Here is a 21,219-nt window from a genome sequence, read left to right on the forward strand (position 1 = left end):
TGAGATTAAAGATTCAGATTTGTTTACTCATGTACCATGTAGCCTTTCCTGACTCGTGAAGTATGTTATCCCCATTGATTGCTCTGTGTTATCTCCAGTTTGTCTGAATGCTTCTTTTCTCCTCTGTCCTGTGTCCTCTTATTTCTTTTGTTTTTTTTTTTCTTCTCCAGCCTCTGTTCTGTTTCAAAAGGCAATTCCTGTTATCCTTAATTAATTTCAGTGGGTAAAGCCTAATGGGTTAATATATTGATTATATTATAATATCATAAATGGCTAGAATGTAAGGCTTTGACTCATATTCACAAATTATCTGGTTGGGGTCAATTGGTAAATACTTAAATTACCTATATGGTGATCTGATTCTTATATCAGCATTTAGTAAGAAACACAGAACATTCTTAATTTGTAATATTTTGTGCTATTTAATTATTGATTCATTTTCTGAGTTCTTAGCTGCTTGCCAATTGCTTTTTGGTCAAGGACAATGTTTGGTTTTTTTTTTTGTCACTTGACAGTGTTGTCTGTGCAAACACAGAATATGAGTAAATTTCAGGATTACTTGCATTGGAGTATTCAGAATGAAATATCCACTCTATGTCTTGATTGTTTTTAACTTTTACATTGAAGCAATGCCTAAATGACCAAAATTTTATTCCAAAAATAGCCTTTTAAATGATTGACATCTACCGATTTTGCCGTTCTTGATTTGTTCATTGTTCTATACCTACTCTTACATGCCACATTATCATTATTCTGATTTAAATTATAACTAACAAAGATGTTTGCAGACTCAAATATTTTCTCTGCCCATTAAGATGCCAGAAATACTAAGAGCAGATGATTTGCTTGCCAAAAACCTTTGTTATTAACATTTACTAAACTTTGTGCCCTTACCATTTACCATTTACTAAATGCAAAGGTTCTCACGGCCATGGGCTTGATTGGCAGTAGTGTATTTCTTGCTGGATTTTGCCTTCGTGTATGGAGCTTTCCCATGCAGCCTCAGAGGCTATGGAGGCTTTAGGATTGTCTGAAAGAAAGGCTACGGTGGTATACAAACTCACACAGCTCTTCTAGACTGTTGAGTCCCCCGAGCTAAGCAATCTTGTGAATGTCTTCAATGAAGTAGTCTGCTGGTGGGAAACCTTTCAAAGATTCAAGATTAATAGTGCATTATCATTTTCAGGAGTTGGTGATGACACACGAACTTGGGGGCCACCGTTTGTTGGGTCAGAAAGTACTTATTTTCTCAGTGTTAACCGAAATAAAAAAGTAAGAGCATCTTTTTTGTTTTTTGGCTTTATATAATTCTCTTGTTATAACCACACTTTTGTTATTGTCATGGCTTCTTTCTTTTTTTAATAGATGTAACTAGTCTCTAAAATTAGGTGAAATTATATTTATTCTTCACAAAATAGAAACAATAGAGCGTTCAACTAATCCTTATTCTCTGCTAAGTAGCTTAAAACATCTCTTGGGAATTTATAATGGATGCAATGATTTAATAAAAGCGAAATTATTTAGTTTTCTATGTTTGCTTTCTTTTGGATATTAGTTGCCTCAACACCTGGTACCACCATTTGAAAAATATTCACTATAATTCTTGCAATAAATCATCCTAACTTAAGTGAATTGCAAATAACGATGATTTAGATGTGCTTTCATGTAGAAAATGACTTTTCTTAAGAAGAAGAGTCTGGGATATGAATGGCTGTCCTGTTGAATAGAGCTGCCAATAGAAACTAAAATCTTTATGATAGTATTTTAATATATATGTCTTTGAATTTTTAGAGTATAGCAGTCAATATCAAGGATCCAAAAGGGGTGAAAATCATCAAAGAGGTACAGTATGCTTTATGGAAGGCATTTTACCAAGTATGCTGTAATTAGTTATTTGAAAATGAAGTAAAAATATTTAAGGCACTATTTCATTGGCAATCTGCACTCTTGATATAGAGTCTATGGGTGGTACAAACAGTTAAATGCTCAAGTACTATATTGAGTGTTTGGTGATTAGAACTCCCCTAGAAATAACTTGGAAAATTGGCCTGAAGTTCTGCTTCTAAAAGGCCAGAAAACCTTGAAAACTTTACGGAGGGATTCTACTCTGCACATACAGCATTGCCATTCTTAACTTGGTCATGATTAGCAACAATATATTCAATATAAATGCCATTTAAGAATTTAACTTGCTTTTAACTTTTTTAATTAAACATTTTTATTATTATAGTTTTAATTTCTGTTTTCACTTGCATTTTATAGTAAGTATAATGCACTATAATTTCTTGTCTGTTGTGTATAATATGTTAGATTCTTGCCTCATGGTGACCCCATGCACAATGGACAAAATGCTGCTCCATCCTATGCCATCTCATGACTGGTTGCACATTGAACTGTTGTAATCCATGGGATTCTAACTGACTGAATTCCAGAAGTTTATTGCCAAGATGTTCCCGTGGTTTATCTTAGTCTGAAGCTTCATTGGAACTTATTTTGCATGATAGCAACAGGCAAGCTACCACTGACAGATGAGTGGTGACTGCACATAAGGTGCTTGGGCAGGATTCAAGCTCAGGTCTCCTGCATGAAGATGAGCATTCTACCAGTGAACCACCAATGTCTTATATATGAAGCACACAGACTTCTTTTTTTCACACAAGGGATTGAATTTCAAGGGAGTTTTGAATACATTGCTAGTAAGAGCAAGAGCTGAAATTTGAATCCTGGGTCACTAAAAAGCCTTTTTTTGTTTTGGTTGTTAACACTTGCATGTCCAGACCTTATCTCAGCATCTTTCCTTAAGGGCTAGGATGAAACAGTGGTTAAGAGTGCTTACTCCACTATTTCACTGCTTGAATTTGGTTGAATCTTGCCTCCTCTGTATATAAGCTAAGTAACCTCAGCCAATTACTTGTGTTCTTTGTGCCTCAGTTTCCTCATGGATAAAATGGTGAAATAACAACACCTACCTCCTAGGTACTTAAGAATTTTCATTAGTTGCATTCTTACATGAGAAAGGTAGAAGAGTGTTAACTACATGTTGTTGTTGCCATCCCGTTGGTTCCGACCCATAGCGACCCTATGCAAACGAAGAAGGAAACAATGCCCCGTGCTGCACCATCCTCACAATGTTCCTATACTTGAACCTACTGCTGCAGCCACTGTGTTAACTTATCTCTTTGAGAGCCTTCCTCTTTTTTTGCTGCCCCTCTACTTTACCAAGCATGATGACCTTCTCCAGGGACTAGTCTCTTTTGACAGCATGTCCAAAGTCCTTGCTTCTAAGGAGCACTCTAGCCATACTTCTTCCAAGACAGATGTGTTGGTTCTTTTGGCAGTCCATGGCAATTTCAATAATTTTCATCAGCACCACAATTAAGAAGCATTGGTTCTTATTTGGTCTTCCTTATTTAATATCCAACTTTCACATGCATATGAGGCAATTGAAAATACTATGACATAAGTCAGGTGCACCTTGATCCTTCAACAAGAAACATCTTTGCTTTTCAATACTCTGAAGAAGTCTTGAGCAGCAGATTTACCCAATGCGATGTGCTTTTTGATCTCTTGACTGCTGCTTCCATGAATGTATTCAAGCAAAATGAAATCCTTGACAACTTCAGTCTTTTCTCCATTTATCATGATACTATATATTGGTCTAGTTATGAGGATTTTGTTCTTATTTACATTGGGTTTTAATCTGTACTGAAGAATACAATCCTTACTCTTCATCAGCAAGTGCTTCAAATCCTTTACATTTTCAGCAAGCAAGGTTATGCCATCTGCAGTATGTAAATTGTTCGTAAGCCTTCCACCAATCCTGATGTTGCATTCTTCTTTATATAATCCAGCTTCTCTGATTATGTGCTAAGCATACAGATTGAATAAGTATGATGAGAGGATGCAACCCTGACATACCCTTTTCCTGATTTTAAACCATACAATATTTTCTTGTTCTGTTTGCACAACTGCCTCTTGATCCATGTACAAGTTCTGCATGAGCACAAGGAAGTGATCTGGAATTCCCATTATTCTCAAGGCTAAATACATGGTTTGTTATTATCCATACAGTTCAATACCTTAGCATAGTCAATGAAACACAAGTAAACATCCTTCTAGCATTCTGTGCTTTCAGCCAAGGTCCATCTGCCATCAACAATAATATCCTTGTTCCCCATCCTCTTCGGAATCTGGCCTGAACCTCTTGCCCTTCACATATATTCCTATAAATGTGATTGGATAATAGTACAATTTTACTTGCATATGATATCAATGCTAATTGTTCTGTAATTTGAGCCTTCTGATGGGCCACCTTTTTTTGGAATGGATAAAAACATGAATCTCTTCCAGTCAGCTGACAAAGTAGCTGTTACCCAAATTTCCTGCTATAGACAAGTGAGTGCTTCCATCGCTTCATCAGTTTGTTGAAACATTTCAATTGGTATTTCATCAGTTCCTGCAGCCTTGTTTTTGGCTAATGCTTTCTGTGCATTATTATTTCAGCTACAGAGTACTCATGAATGTTACTTATTAGTATTATTTCCCTGATGCATATAGAGTTGGATTTATCATTTGATTGATAGGTTGTCTGACATCCTTGCTAAAGTTTACAGTCTGTCTAGTAAATCTAGTAAATGTAAGTCTAGTTAGAAAACCAAGTCCCAAACTTTGTTTTATACCGAAGCATTCACTTTAGCTTTACTGCTACTTTCCCTAGGTAATTGAAAGCTAGTTTCTCTTTTTTTCCTTCTTTAGAATAAATAATTTTATTGGGGCCTCTTACAGCTCTTATAACAATCCTTACATCAATTGTATCAAGCACATTTGTACATAGGTTGCCATCATCATTTTCAAAACATTTACTTTTTACTTGAGCCCTTGGTATCAGCTCCTCTTTTTCTCTCCATCCCCCACCCTCCCACCCTCGTGACCCCTTGATAAATTATAAATTATTATTATTTTCATATCTTACACCGACCACTGTCTCCCTTCACCTATGTTTCTTTTGTTTGTTCTCCCTTGGGGTGGTGGCGGTGGTTATACTTCAATCATTCCAATCAATCCCTTTCCCCTCCTTCTCCCCACACCTCCCCCCTACCCTTATGGTATCGTTACTCCCATTATTGTGCCTGAGGGGTTTATCTGTTCTGGATTCCATGTGTCAAGAGCTCTTCTCTGTACCAGTGTACATGCTCCAGTCTAGCCAGATTTATATGGCAGAACTGAGGTCATGATAGTGGAGTGGGGTGGAAGCATTAAAGAACTAGAGGATTATTGTGTGTTTCATCGGTGCTATATTGCATCCTTCCTTCCTTGTAACCCTTCTGTGTGGGGATGTCCAATTGTCTACAGGTGTGCTTTGGGTCTCCACTCTGACCCCCCTCCTTTACATCAATATGATTGTTTGTTTTGGGTAGTCTGATGCCTGATACCTGATGACACCTCTTGATCACACATGCTGGTATGCTTCTTCCACGTGGGCTTTTTTGCTTCCCTACTAGATGGCCACTTGTTTAACTTCAAGCCTTTAAGACCCCAGGTGCTATATCTTCCAATAGCCAGACATCATCAGCTTTCTTCACTACATTTGCTTATACACCCATTTTGTCTTCAGCTATTGTGCCAGGTTATGAGAACAAAGTATTCTTGCTTTGAGGGAGTACTTGAGTAGAGGCCAAGTGTCCACCTGCTACCTGTTTCTTAACATATAAATATATATAAATAGACCTATATCCCTATTGTTATATATTAATATAGTTACATATAAACATGCCTATATTTATACCTTTATAAATGTCTTTTGCCTCCGAGTTCTTGCCTCTATTTCCTGGTAGTTTCCTCCTGTCCCATTATCATGTGTGACCTTCATTCAGCTCTCAGTAATTCCTCTAGGCTACATTGCACTTGATCAAACTCCACCAGGTGTTCTACACCCTCCTTGCCATCTATTTTAGATCTCTTATTGTTCCCTTGTGCCTGGATTTGTTGCCTTTATCCTCCCTCTCCCCCTCTTCTTCTCTCTTGACCCCCCCCCAGAACTATTGGTCCTGTTGTTTTATCCTTGGAATTGTTTATCTTGCCTATCTTATATGGACATGAAGAAGAAGGAGGAGGAGGAGGAGGAGGAGAAAAAAAGGACCTCTAAATAGTATGACATGCCAAGCCCTGTCCTCTGAGACTGAAGTCTATTTTGGGGATTCCTCGAGGACTTTGTTGCTTTGCTGCCCTTGCTTTTCTGTTTCGAGTTTCGCCCTGGTGTGTGTGTGTGAGGGGGGCAGACTGGACATAATACCCACACTGTGTCTCCAGTGCTGTTCCCTGAAGTGCTGTGGGTCAGTGAGGGGACATCGTGTCTCAAACTGGGGCCAGCCCTACAGTCCTCACTGTGCCTTGGCTGCTCCGAGCAGGAGTGTCATCCTTGGGGATTTGGAGGGCCAGGATGTGGTGTTCTTTCTCTCTCTCTCTCCACCCGCCTCTTAGTTTGCTCCCATGTGGTCTGGGCAGGCTCACCACTCTCCCTGGGCTGTAGCTTCAGTGCTGTCCTCTGTAGTGCAATCTTCTATGGAGGGGGTCGATGTAGCTGGGATTAGGGCCGGCCCTGCAGACCTCTTTGTTAGTTTGCTGCTTCATGCCAGTATGTTGTTCTCAAGGCTTGGTGTATCAGGTTGAGGTCTGTTTTCTCTCTCCCATTCTGGTACAGACAAACAATACCCTCCCCGAGGGTGGGTTAGTGCCCTCTTCCCCTCCCTACTCATGCCTCTTTTTTTTTTTGAATGCTAATTTCTTTTAAGGATTAAGATCTGAATCAGCAACCCTTTTCTTTGGTTCTATTGGATCAATTAGAACATAGAAATCTTGCTTACTAATGTACTTCAAACTCAAAGTTCTATCTTATTCTTCTGATCTGACTGTACTTTTTCCTTGTCTTTTCTATAACATAACTTAGCTGAAAATTTTCTCCCTTTCTGCTGAACCTCAGTCTGTTTTTCACAATTGTTCTACATTATAGTTGGCTTGCTTTGTTTTTCTACACTGGCTACCCTCACGTTCTCCCTGTTTCCCATGATCTTTACTCTCAGGCCTCTCGCTCTCTCTTTTTTTATTTCTTGTGAGAGAGTGAGTGAGGGAGACAATGTGAGACAGTGAGAGAGTGAGTGAGTGAGGCAGTGAGTGAGTGAGGCAGTGAGTGAGTGAGGCAGTGAGAGAGTGAGACAGTGAGTGAGTGAGTCAGTGAGTGAGTGAGAAAGTGAGTGAGTGAGAAAGTGAGAGAGTGAGTCAGTGAGTGAGGGAGACAGTGAGTGAGACAGTGTGAGACGGTGAGTGAGTAAGGCAGTGAGTGAGTGAGTGAGTGAGACAGTGAGACAGTGAGAGAGTGAGACATGGGGTCAGAAAGTGAGAGAGTGAGTCAGTGAGTGAGGGAGACAGTGAGTGAGACAGTGTGAGACAGTGAGGGAGGGAGACAGTGAGTGAGTGAGAGAGTGAGTGAATGAGGCAGTGAGTGAGTGAGGCTGTGAGTGAGAGTGAGACAGTGGGTCAGAAAGTGAGAGAGTGAGTGAGGGAGACAGTGTGAGACAGTGAGTGAGTGAGTGAGGCTGTGAGTGAGAGTGAGACAGTGGGTCAGAAAGTGAGAGAGTGAGTGAGGGAGACAGTGTGAGACAGTGAGTGAGGGAGACAGTGAGGGAGTCGAGTCTCTCTCTCTTTTTTTAAAATGCTTTTATTGGGGGCTCTTACATCTCTTATCACAATCTATACATTCACCCAGTGTGTCAAGCACATTTGCACATATGCCACCATCATCATTTTCAAAGCATTCTCTTTCCACTTGAGCCCCTGATATCAGCTACCCATTTCTTCCCACTCCTTACCCCACCCACCCTCCATCAGGAACCCTTGATAAGTTATAGATTATTATATCCATATTTTACATTGTTCTCCATCACCCCTCACCCACTTTTCTGTTATTTGTCCCCCTGGGAGGAGGTTCTAGGCTGATCTTTGTGATCAATTCCCCCTTTCTCCCCCCACCCTCCCCTAATCCTACTGGTATCTCTACTCTCATTGTTGCTCCTGAGGGGCTTATCTATCCTTGATTTCCTGTGTTTTGGGCTCTTATCTGTAGCAGTGTGTATGCTCTGGTCTAATCCAATTTGTAAGGTAGAATCAAGGTCATGATAGTGGGGTGAAGGAAGCACCAAAGATCTAGAGGAAAGTTGTGTATTTCATTGGTGCTATACTGCACCCTCACTGGCTCATCTCTTCCCTGTGACTCCTCTATGAGGGGATGTCCAATTGTCTACAGATGGACATTGGGTCTCCACTCCATGTCTACCCCCTACCCCTCAATTCCCCTTTGGTATGGTTTTGTTCTGGGTCTTAGATGCCTGATACCTGATCCCATCAACACCTCATGATCTCACGGGCTGGTGTGCATCTTCCATGTGGGTTTTGTTGCTTCTCAGCTAGATGGCTGCTTGTTTATCTTCAAGCCTTTCAGACCCCAGACGCTATATCTTTTGATATCTGGGTACCATCAGCTTTCTTCACCACATTTGCTTATGCACACATTCTGTCTTCAGCGTTCATGTTAGGAAAGTCAGGCCTCTCATTTTATCTTACCCTCAGTAGTTACTTTTTCTTCTAGGTGATGTCACTGGGCCGTGTCAGTGGTTTGCACTCAGCTACTAACTGACAGTTGGTGCTTTGAACCTTCCATTATTGATGTGGTAGAAAGGCCTGGCAATCTGTTTATGTAAAGGTTGTAGCTAGGAAAAGCTCGGTGGAGCTCATTTCTACTGTGTGACACAGAGGGCTGCCTTGAGTCAGAATATGCTCTATGGCAATTGTTTTTGGGCTCTCTTTAGGTCTCTTTCTGTAGATGCTTCTCTGTGCCATCTTCAGTGTCACTGCCCTGCTTCTTTACTTTCATTTCAGAATATGCTGGATATTTTATCCAGAGCAGTCAAGGTTTCAGATTTGATTGACCAAATAGTTCACATTTTCATTAGGGGAAGTTATAGGTGGAATTTATATCTCTTGATACTAAGACATCATTGTACATTTGCATATTGCATATTGTACTTGTCCATAACTACAGTAGAATCCATGGGTACAAACACTTAACTCCCTTGGCTGCTAACCCCCAAATCAGAGGTTTGTGTCTACCCAGAGGCACCTAACAAGAAAACCTAGCAAACTACTACTAGAGTCAGCCATTGAAAACTGTGTGACACCCAGGACTACTCTGATCCACACGGGTTTGCCAAGGGTTCGAGTCCAGTCAGTGTCCACAGGTTTTTCATGTGTGCAGAGCTGACCAACAGAAATGAATTGTGGGGGTTTCCCTTTCTTGGTTAATGACAGTGTCCACTGCCAGATTGTAGCAATTTAAAATTAACTTTCATTTTGAAGTTGACTTCTCTATAAATATAATGGGCAATATTAAAACACATATTTGCCTGCTATAGAAGCTGAGTAAATGACCTTGGGATATTAGTTATGTCTATTGCTTTCACCTAGTGATACGATTCATAAGTCATGTGCCTTACTGCCTGGAGGAAAAACATTTTGGATATAGTCTTATATTCTTTCTGGCATGGATTCTTCATTTGGCCTTAAAAGTAGCAAAACAACCTCTGTGTTCAGACCTCAGAGGCTATGATTGCTAATATAATGAGTTTATAGCAACGGTTCCAATGTATTATACAAAGCAATCAGCTGGATACATGAGAGCTCCCCAAAAGTATGACTCCTTTCTCAGCTAGGCTAACCAAAACCAGGTTGCATTACAAAAAGGAACCAAAGAACCCCCCAGCTTTGGTTAGAAAGTCTATGTGCAGTCTGGTCTTTTCATGGTAATATGATTGGATAACTTCCTAACACTTGTCAAGCTATATTTCAAATAATTCTGTGTTAACTAGTTTAATAGTGACAACACCCCTGTTGTTACTGGGCTGCATTAGGGTCAACAGAGCAATTTCATGCTCTTTTTGGGGGGGAGGTTTGCCTGCTTTCCTTTTTATTATGAAAAAGAAGAGTTTGAAGAGTAGTACAATGAGTTCTGTTACCTCACACCTAAATGCGACAATGTTAACATTTTGCTGTTCTTGATTATTGACATATCTATGTATGTATATATATTTAAAACAATTTGAACGGATGTTGAAGATAAGGAATTTTCCCTTTAAATTTTAACCTTCAAATAAGGACACACTCTAACGTGACGTTCAAAAAAATCACTTTATGATTTATGTATAACTGCCATTACACTGTAGCTGCTCCTGCTGTCTGCATCGTTCCCCAGTATAAATAGTCTGCAGGCGTTCTCAGTGATATATCCCTTGTTCCGTGTCCTCTTCTGAATCTGGCCCAAACATCTGGGAGCTCACAGTCAATGTACTGCTGCAACCATTGTTGGATGAGCTTCAGCACAATTTTAATTGCAGGTGACATCACTGATAGTCTTCTATCACTTGAGCATTCTGTTGGGTCACCTTTCCTTGGAATGGGTCCAAATATGGATCTCTTTCAATCAGTGACCAAGTAGCTGCTTTTCAAATTGTGGCATAGATGAGGGCGTGCTGCCAGGGCTTCATCAGCTTGTTGAAACATGTCAATTGATATTCGATCAGTTCCTGGAGGCTTGTTTTAGCTAATGATTTCAATGCAACCTGGATTTCTTCCTTCAGTGTCATTGTTTCTTTCTCTTCTGCTACTTCTTGAAAAGGTTGAATGTTGACTAGTTCTTTTGTCAGTGAATGTATCCTTTCCATCTTCTTTTGATGCTTCCTGCATCAGTCATTATGTTACCCATAGAATCTTTCAAATTGCAATTCAGGGCTTGAATTTTTTTCTTTAGTGCTTTAAGGATAATATGTGCTGCGCATATTCTTCCTTTTTGGTTTTCTAACTCTAGGTTTTTACACATTTTAGTATAATATTTTACTTTGTCTTCTCAAGTTACCTTTTAAACTTTTCTGTTCAGGGACTTCATCATTGCTTCTGTTTTCTTTAGCTACTCTATGAATAAGAGCAAGGTTCAGAATCTCTTCTGACATTATTTTAATCTTTTCTTTCTTTCTTGCCTTTTTAATGACCCTTGGCATTCTTCATGAATGATGCTCATCTGGTCTTCTGTCATTTGCACCCAATGCAGCAAATCAGAACTTGCGATGTCAAGGATTTGACTCAAGGTCCAATTTTGACTCTCATGGACTTATTTTCATTTTCTTTTGCTTCAACATGAACTTACACATTAGTGAATGATGGTCTGGTCCACATTTGGCTATCGGCCTGGTTTTAGCTGAATATTGAGCTTCTCTATCATCTCTTCACACAGATATAGTCAATTTGATTCCTGCATATTCCATTTAGAGACATCCACATGTATAAGTCACTTTTTGTGTTGTTGAACAATGATATTTGGGATGGACAAGTCATTAGTCTTGCACAAATCTATCATGTGATCTCTGGTTTTGTTTCTATCACCAAGGTCTTATTTTCCAAGGATTTCAGCCTTCAATGTGGATTAAGACTCAGTGTAAAGAAGATAAAAATCCTCATGGCTGGACCAATAAGTCCAGTGCTGCTTCAGGAATTCGTTATGCTTGATCTGTGGGATTCAGTATGTTTGCATGGTGGGCGGTGTTTAACTGGGCTCATGCTCATGTAAGGCTGGACTTTCTTTTGACAAAGGTGGGGGGCTGTGTGTTTGCCTCATGGGCATCCCTGCACAGACTCACCAATGGTGTCTTGCTGTGGACTGCTTCCCTTGTGTCATTCTGTCTGTCTGAAATATTCCTCTAACCCTGCTGCGCTTCTTTTACTTCACAGTCCCATTGCCCTTCATCCCTGGGCTGCGGCAAAATTAAACAGCATTCTCCCTTCCCCTTTTCCCAGTTGTGTGTCCCATTAACTCTCACAGTCAATTTGTGCCTCTTTTAAAAATTGGATGGCAGCCTCCGTAGATTAGCTCTTATTTTGTGTTTCCTTTGGTGTTGTTACCCAGCCCTGTCCCAAAACAGCTGTGATGAGTAAGCACTCCCAGTGTTAGTGAGTAGGTTCTCTCATTCCTGTGCTGCCCATGCCTGTTTCTGGACTCATCCTGACTCGCCAACACCTTAGCTGCTATTGAAGGTCTGCGGTCTCTGTCTGTGCTTGTTTTTATTTGTTATTCAGGGACTAGTTGCTGGGCAGTAAATGGAAATCTCCACTCATTTGACCACTTTGCTCCACCTCCTCTCTGCCCTATACACTTTTCCCGAGATATCATGATGCATATTGAATTCTTGGGTAACCATAAAGAAGGTCATCTTGTCAGTAGAAAATTTTAGCTGTAAAACCCAACTTTTCTATATTGTTTATAATATTTTAGAGCCAGACTGCATGCTACTCTGAACACAGCTCATCTTATTAAAAAATTTCTTGTTAACACTGTGATGCCTGTACATGCCCCAAAAGATGTGATTTGTAATCGCATCACACCAAGACATTAGTTAATATTTTAGTTCACCCTTTTAGATTCTTCTGTACACCTAATATACTCACTTCTCTCCTATAAATACGAACTAATATTGTTTCATAATTTGCTTTTTATCATTTAACTATATACTGTCAATATTTCTCTATTAGTCTCATTTAATTACCATATTAGTTTTCTTGTCATATTGGAGTGGTGAATTTATTTGGGGTTCATCAAGAGACTTAGTGTGGATGTAGATATAATTTAGGATAATATAGAAGTCTAAAAATGCATATATCCCACAGGGCTTTTAAAATAAATTATTTATTAAATTCCACTTGCATAGCCCACAATACTGTGCATCCGGGCGAATTAATGCAGCATAGAGGTGATCACTGTAAGAGCCTAGATGTGTTTGATGTAGTGATTCCTCCATGCCTGCAGAGGGGCCTTGCACTAATAGACCCTCAAAAAAGTCTGTGGAATAATTTTAAGTGGAACTGTAGCCTTCTGTTATAATTAATAGTAGCACCATTTCGTTACTTAAAACAGTGCTTTATAGAGTCATTAATAATACACAAAAGCCATGCTCCAAGCTCAGGCTTGCAGGGGATCCAGTCTGCAGGCCAGGTGGCCAGACAGCCTAGTAGAGAGCCTGACTGTTGCCAATGAACCGTGTACCATCCTCTCTAGGTGTGTATCTTGAAGATCACTTTTCCGGAGGGCACCTCACGTCAGCTGGGATCATACTGTTAAGGGAGGAGAGGGGATGTTGTCTACTGTGTGGCTACTATGCAAAGCTATGACAAGGTCCTTTCCTCCCTCCCCCCTCCCCCCCAACAGTAGGTAGACAGCCCTATCAGAGGGATGAGGGATGCTGATGGGAAACACAGGTCAGGAGAGGGGAAAGGGAGCACAAATGCCTGCCTGTTATTAGGAAAAGTGGATGGCTAACCTCCAGGTGTGGGGAGGAACTACTGAAAATGCTTTGGGGGACCCTAGGGGCAGAGTGTCCCCACACCAAATGGGCCACATTGACCCTGGAGACCCTGGTCAGGTGCCATGGAACACTGGGGCATTGAATCCTGCATCTTCAAGGTGCACAGCATGCTGCATCAGTGAGATGTGATGCAGAAAACCTCAGACCCACTTGTAACCTGAGGCCTGGTGTCTGAGGAAGTGGAAGACAGCCGTACCAAGACTTGAAGTGTTGGTAAGTGGGCAAACATGGTCTTGGTACAGCAATGCCCTATATGCTGTATTAAGACAAATATTATTCCAGCAAACCTGTGACTGACATTCTCAGCGAATATTATTATAAAGTTTCCCTGGCAATTAACCCCCATTGTTTGTGTAAATAGTGTTCAGCCATGAAAGGATTGATTTTGTACAAGAAATAATTCAGGTACTGCAATATGAAGTTAGCATACATTGGTTCAATATCCCTCTCTTAACAGTGCTTTTAAAAATTAAGTACCAGGTGCTAATCAAAGAAAATATTAATGGAAGATTGGTATGCCTCAGGGGGATGATGGATAAGACTCGCTACCACAAATTAACAAGGAGGTTTTGAAAGAGAGCCAAAGACCGATTAAAAAATCCAAAACAAAACATAGATCCAGGAATGGGTTTGAGGCTCTCACTAAATTTAAGAACAACTAGTTCTTACATATTGGCCCTGCTCAATGGGTCACCCTCAGGGAGAGAAAACAGATTTTATGGGTACTATACCAAAGTGTGGTGAAGAGATTAGATGGTGCCTGGCTTTCAGATAAAAGCATGTTTGGGGTCTTTTTTTTTTTTTTAGTTTTGCAAGTGCCCTTTTTTATTCTAAGCCCTTTGTCAGCATAAATAGATCCACTTCATTTTCTTTCTTTCTTTTTTTATTATTTTACTTGAAGTGTTGATATATATATATTTAAAATCATTTTATTAGGGGCTCATACAACTCTTATCACAATCCATACTGTTTGAGGTCTTAAAGGCTTTTCTTCAAATAAGAATCCATCTAAAAGAGATGTCAACTAAGTCCACCTGGAAGAAGCACACCAATATCAGTGGCTGAAGGAATGTAAATCATATAATCAGAAGCTGAAAGACAGAACAGTATCAGAGCCAAAATTGTGAGAATCTGGTTTGCAGAAGGCTATAGATGACAGTGGGAGCCCAAGATACATCTGTGGGAACTATATAGGAAATACTAAGCCTCCTATGATTTCCCTCTATGTATAATTGAGGGATGGGAGGAAAATGTTTACCAATTAGAGTGCACTGGAGAGATGACTATCAAAAGGATAGACCTTAAGGTCAAAAGGATAAACCTTACCTGAACTGATAAAACCTTGTCAGTTGATGCTCTGATGCATGTTAGGCCGGATCTGGTTTTCAACATTTTGTGTATTTTTTTTGTTCATATTGGGGTTTATCTCAGATGTGTCATGTCACTGGGAGTCACCCTCTTGAAATTTTGTTATGTTTTTCAGTATATAAAACCCAAGATGATGAACCTATAGGGACAGCAAGTACAATAAGTGTTTCTGGGGGGTACCGTGGTAGTGTTGTTGGGGGTGTGTGTGGTTCAAAGGGAGCTGATGCCAAGCAGTTCAAGAAGGAAAAGAAAGCTTTGAAAGTGATTGTAACAGCAATTGTACAATACTGCTTGATGTGATTGAACTGTTGAATGATATGATATTCATATTAACTTCCAATAAAAGGATTAAAAAAAAAAAGCAAGCCTCCGGAACTAAAATGGAACAAGCCAAAATGAAGTGCCCAAGGGAAAAAGAATTCAATTAATCAGTGCATGGAATTTGTAAAAAATGTCTTTAAATTTGGGGCCTATACTTGACACATTCTTTTATCTCTGTTCCTATGTCTTAATATGTTTAGCATGCTTCTCTTAAAGGGTGGCCACCTGGGTCTTTGGCTTTAGGGGGTCTGGAGGATAATAGTTAATGTTTAATCTTTTTTGAAATGCATTTTATTATCTCTCCCTCTCCCATTTTCCTGAATCAGACACTCCCAAATACACATTTCCAATTTGTGGCACAGTATCAGAGAGAAACTTATTTTATTCACATTTCAATCTAAAGCTTATGTTATTCAAGACTTTTCCATCTAGTGCACAGCTTGTCAAACCTCTGTTGTGGGCCAGATCAGGTCCATGACTTATTTTTTGTGTGGTCCACAAGTTAAGAGTGGGTTCTACATTTTAGTTTATTTTTTATTTTATTTAGGGTGGTTCTACATTTTTAAAGGTTGGCAAAAAGTATAAAGCAGAGCATATGCCTAAGACTGTACAGGGTGTGATGTAGCAACGATGAAACCCCCCCTCCACTATCATGATCCGAATTCTACCTTGCAAGTCTGGCTAGACCAGAGGATGTACACTGGTACAGATAGGAACTGGAAATACAGGGAACCCAGGGCGGATGATCCCTCACGACCAGTGGTGTGAGTGGCGATACTGGGAGGGTAGAGGGAGAGTGGGTTGGAAAGAGGGAACCGATTACAAGGATCTATATGTGACCTCCTTCCTGGGGGACGGACAACAGAAAAGTGGGTGAAGGGAGACGTCGGACAGGGCAAGATATGACAAAATAATAATTTATAAATTATCAAGGGCTCATGAGGGAGGAGGGAGCGGGGAGGGAGGGGAAAAATGAGGACCTGATGCTGGGGGCTTAAGTGGAGAGGAAATGTTTTGAGAATGATGAGGGCAATGAATGTACAAATGTCCTTTACACAATTGATGTATGTATGGATTGTGATGAGTTGTATATATAAAAAAGACTGTATATGGCCTACAATTCCTAGAAAATTTATTATCTGACCCTTAGGAGAAAATTTTTTTTCATGTGTCTGTCACCTCACTCCTGATTAGGAGTCTCTTTTTATTACACCAGATGTGTATGACTCTATCTAAATCTATGTCAAAAGAAGAAGCAGATCCATCTTGGAAGAAGTAGAGCCAGAATGCTCCTTAGATGCCAGGATGGCAGGACTATGTCTCAAGTGCTTTAGACATGTTATCAGGAGAAACCAGTTCCTGAAAAAGGACATCCTACTTGGGAAAGTAGGCCAGAGAAAGAGGAAGCCCCTCGGCAAGATGGACTGACACAGTGGCTGCAACAAGGGGCTCAAACATAGTAACTGTGAGGATGGCCAGGACTGGGAAGTGTTACCTTTCGGTGTACACAGAGCCACTCTGAATTGGAGCAGACTTGAGCACCTAATGGAACAATAACATGTTGGCATGGCAATTAAAAAAAATTAGTTTTCAGTCCTTTGGATGTGTTCAAACATTATTGTAATGAATTTATCTGTATGACCTAGTAAAATTTTGTGATGACTTAAAGAAGTTGATGTATAATTGAAATTTTGAAAATAAGTTTAAGATTAAAGTTTATAATGGTTTAGTCACCTCTAATGCTTATAGCATTGGTCTGGGAATTAAAATCTGGATCCTGTTTAATGATTTCTAGGAAAAAAATAGCTCATTAAAAACATTTAGAACTCTTGCAGGGAAAAAAAGCATCTGAAAAATATGAAAGGATTTCAGAATCAAGATTACATGTATCAAGTATCTATACGTTTATATCATGATGAGTAATATTATATAATAAGGATAGAGAGTGGTAAAGACATTGTAGTTTTTTGGTAAAGGTTTTAAAAGATATTTTTCACAGATTTCATGTATTTATATTCTGATTTTTCTACCTAATTTTCTGAAAATATATTTGGACAGATTGCATTTTATATAAATTCTTACATTTAAAGTAAGATAAACCTATTTCTATGATATTTATTGAAATCCTTTTTGTTTTTCTAGATGTTTCTTACATTTTAAGTCACCTAAACACATTTAATGTCATGGCATTTCTGAAAAACCTAATGACCTTTGTTTTATTGGCAGTCATTCCTCAAATCATTGCCTGAAGTTTTTAAACCTTTACTTCATTTTTTCCTATGATTTTTTTCCCCCTGGACTATTATAAAATGAGGATCAATTTTGTTTACTGAAATTAAAAGAACAATCCGATCATGTGGGGATTTGTTGAAAAATTTGGAAGTCTCTTAAGAAGTCTGACTCATCTTCACCTCTTCCTTCAGCTTGCAGCTGTTTGTGATGTATTTGTGGAAAACTATGTCCCTGGCAAACTTTCCAAAATGGGCCTGGGATATGAAGATATAGACAAGATTGCTCCTCACATCATCTATTGCTCCATAACAGGTATTTCAGCCCCACACCCTCATCTGTGAGTAGGTTTTTCCATTTTTTCGGTTTCTTTGCAGATATAAAAACTCTTCCTGGTGTTGGCGTTCTTTAAATGGTTCTGCTCTATCCAAATCATTTTGGTTAATGACCATTCATTATGGGCATTTAAATATATTTTGTATCTTTATTGGTCAATTATTTATCCATTTTCTGTGAATTGTCTGTCTTTAGTTTTTGCCTGGCTTTCTATTGGTGTTTTATTATTTTTCTTATTTGTGTGGATTTTAATATATTATTTTTGTTGAATTTGCCAATCATGCTTATTATAAATAACTTTTGTGAATTTATGATCCCTTTTGACCCATGGAAAACTAAATTTTTATATTGTAAATCTAGTAATCTCTTTCTTTTTTGCTTCTTTCTAATGCATAAAGTTAGAAAATTGCATCCAGAAATTTCTAAGTGTTTTCCATAGTATAGATTTTAAAAAAATCATTTTATTGGGGGCTCATACAACTCATCACAATCTATACATACATCAATTGTGTAAAGCACATTTGTACATTAATTGCCCTCATTTTTCTCAAAACATTTGCTCTCCACTTAAGCCCCTGGCATCAACTCCTCATTTGTTCTCCCTCCCTCCCCGCTCTACCTTCCCTCATGAACCCTTGATAATTTATAAATTATTATTTTGTTATATCTCACTCTGTCCAACGTCTCCCCTCACCCACTTTTCTGTTGTCCGTCCCTTAGGGAGGAGTTTATATGTAGGTCCTAGTAATCGGTTCCCCCTTTCCACTCCACCCTCCCTCCACCTTCCTGGTGTCACCACTCTCACCACTGGTCCTGAAGGGATCATCTGTCTTGGATTCCGTGTGTTTCCAGTTCCTATCTGTACCAGTGTACATCCTGTGGTCTAGCCAGATTTGTAAGGTAGAATTGGGATCATGATAGTGGGGGCGTTGGGGTGGAAGCATTTAGGAACTAGAGGAAAGTTGTATTTTTCATTGTTGCTACACTGCACCCTGACTGGCTTCTCTCCTCCCTGCGACGCTTCCATTACGGGATGTCCAGTTGCCTACAGATGGGCTTTGGGTCCCCACTCCACACTCCTCTTCATTCAAAATGAAATGATTTTTTGTTGTTTGATGCCTACTACCTCATCCCTTTGACACCTTGTGATCACTCAGTCTGCATAGTATAGATTTTTAATAGCTTTATTTTTGTTTGATCCTTTTAAGATTTTTTATGAGTGGTAGTATAAAGTGAAACTTCACATTTTCCCCTTCAAATTGCCAATTTTGCAAACATTAAACATTGACATTGGTTAATTCATCCTTAGGGATCTTCCCTCATCATATATTAAGTGATTATACAGTGAACCCTCGCCACTTCGCGCTTCGACTTCCACGGCTTCACTCTATCGCGGTTTTTGCGTAACAGCGCATGCTCTGTCATTACTCCCACTGATTGGCTCATACTGTACACGCTTCTGTCTGCATCGTTACGTATCGGAGCTACGTATCAGATGCATTTTTGCTTTTGTACAGTGTACTATAATTGTTTGCGAGTGTAATGGTGACTAAAGGGTGTTTTTTCATGTCCTCTATGCTCTAACTACGAAAATATTTGATTTACAAATAAGGAATCCTACTTCGCGGAATTTAATTTATCACGGTAGGGTATAGAACCGATTAACCGCGATAAACGAGAGTTTACTGTATATGCTGCAATTTATTATGCTATCTACTCCTGGACCTATAGTCTACAGGAATTGATGGAATACCCATTGAAATGGCCTAACAAGCTGATGAAGCACTGAAAGCACTCACTTGTCTAGGCCAGGACATTTGCAAGGCAGCTACTTGGCCAACTGACTAGAAGAGATCCATATTTGTACCCATTCCAAAGAAAGGTGATGCAACAGAATGTTCAAATTATAGACTAATATCGTTAATATCACACGTAAGTAAACATTTGCCAAAGATCATCCAACAATGGTTGCAGCAGTACATTGACTGGTAGTTGTCAGAGGTCCAGGCTGGATTCAGAAGAGAACTTGGAACAAAGGATATCACCACTGATGTCAGATGAAACTTGGCTGAAAGTAGGTAATACCAGAAAGAAGTTTTACTTATGTTTTATTGACCATGTCAAGGCATTTGACTATGTGGATTATAACTCAAGGATACCCTTGAGAAGAATGGGAACTCCAGAACACTTCATTGTGTTCATATGGAAATTGTACACGATTCAAGAGGCAGTTGTGAAAACAGAACAAGGGAATGTTGCATGGCTGTAAATCGGGAAAGGTGTGTAAAAGGGTTGTATTCTCTCTCCAGACATATTCAATCTGTCTGCTGAGCAAGTAATCAGAGAAGCTGGATTAAATGAAGAAGAATGTGGTATCAGGATTGGAAGATGGCTTATTAACAATCTGCAACATGCAAATGGCACAACCTTGCTTGTTGAAAGTGAGGAGGACTTGAAACACTTGGTGATGAAGATTAAGGATTGCAGCCTCTAGTATGAACTAAAACTATTTATACTCTAAAGAAAAGCCAAATCATCACAACTGGATCAATAGGTAACATCATGATTAATGGAGAAAATATGGGAGTTGTCAATAATTTGGTTTTATTTGGATCCAGAATGATCATGGAAACAGCAGTCAAGTAACCAAAAGATGCATTGCATTGGGTGTATCTGCTGCACAAGACCTCTTTAAGGTGCTGAAAAAAAAGCATGTTACTTTGAAGACTACGGTTTTCCTAACCCTAACCATGATATTTTCAACTGCCGACTATGAATGTGAGAGTTGGATATTGAATAAGGAAGACTGAATACAAATCAATGCATTTGAAGTGTGGTACTGGAGAAGAATATTGAAAGTACTATAGACTGCCAAAAGAAGAAACAAATCTGTCTTGGAAGAATTACAGTCAGAATGCTCGTTAGAGGCAAAGCTTATGAGACTTCATCTTACAGACTTTGGACATGTTGTCAGGAGAGACCAGTCCCTTTAGAAGACTTTACACTTGGCAAAGTAGTGGGGCAGCGAAGAAGAAGATCTTTGACAAGATGGATTGACACTGTGGCTTCACCAATGGGCTCAAGCATAGGAACAATTGTGAGGATGACTCAGGACTGGACCATGTTCAGTTCTTTTGGACATAAGGCTGCTATGAGTCACAACAACCCTCTTCTATTACATTTGCTTACCATTCCTTGTGCTGGTATCATGCGGACTTGATCATTTTAGCTTATATTTAACTATCTCACAAAGTAAGATCACCTGTACGTCTTGCTTTACAACATTTATATGGCTCTTATTGTTTGCTTTTTGTTCTGTGGTACAGAGAGTTGCTATATGTTGGAACCAACTTGCCAACATCTAACAACAACAAAAATGCGTTATGCCAGGTAGTATTCCTGATGCTGTTCCTTTTAGTGATGCTATAGGACAGAGTAGAACTTCCTATAGACTTTCCAGGGCTATAAATCTTTTAAAAAGTAGACACCATTTCCTTCTTCTTTAGCA

General features: G+C 39.4%; 1 protein-coding gene across 1 annotated transcript in view; it reads left to right on the forward strand.

The window, feature by feature from the left end:
* Nucleotides 1-21,219, forward strand: part of SUGCT (succinyl-CoA:glutarate-CoA transferase) — a 917,561-nt gene that overhangs the window by 63,131 nt on the left and 833,211 nt on the right. The window contains exons 4-6 of the mRNA XM_004708161.2: nucleotides 1,187-1,272; nucleotides 1,792-1,842; nucleotides 17,570-17,690. Of these exons, the coding sequence (XP_004708218.1) occupies nucleotides 1,187-1,272; nucleotides 1,792-1,842; nucleotides 17,570-17,690 (258 nt within the window). The remainder of the gene's footprint in view (nucleotides 1-1,186; nucleotides 1,273-1,791; nucleotides 1,843-17,569; nucleotides 17,691-21,219) is intronic.

Source organism: Echinops telfairi, unplaced genomic scaffold (genome assembly GCF_000313985.2).
Source record: "Echinops telfairi isolate 266 unplaced genomic scaffold, ASM31398v2 ScPeMD7_7;HRSCAF=31, whole genome shotgun sequence".
Lineage (NCBI taxonomy): Eukaryota > Metazoa > Chordata > Mammalia > Afrosoricida > Tenrecidae > Echinops > Echinops telfairi.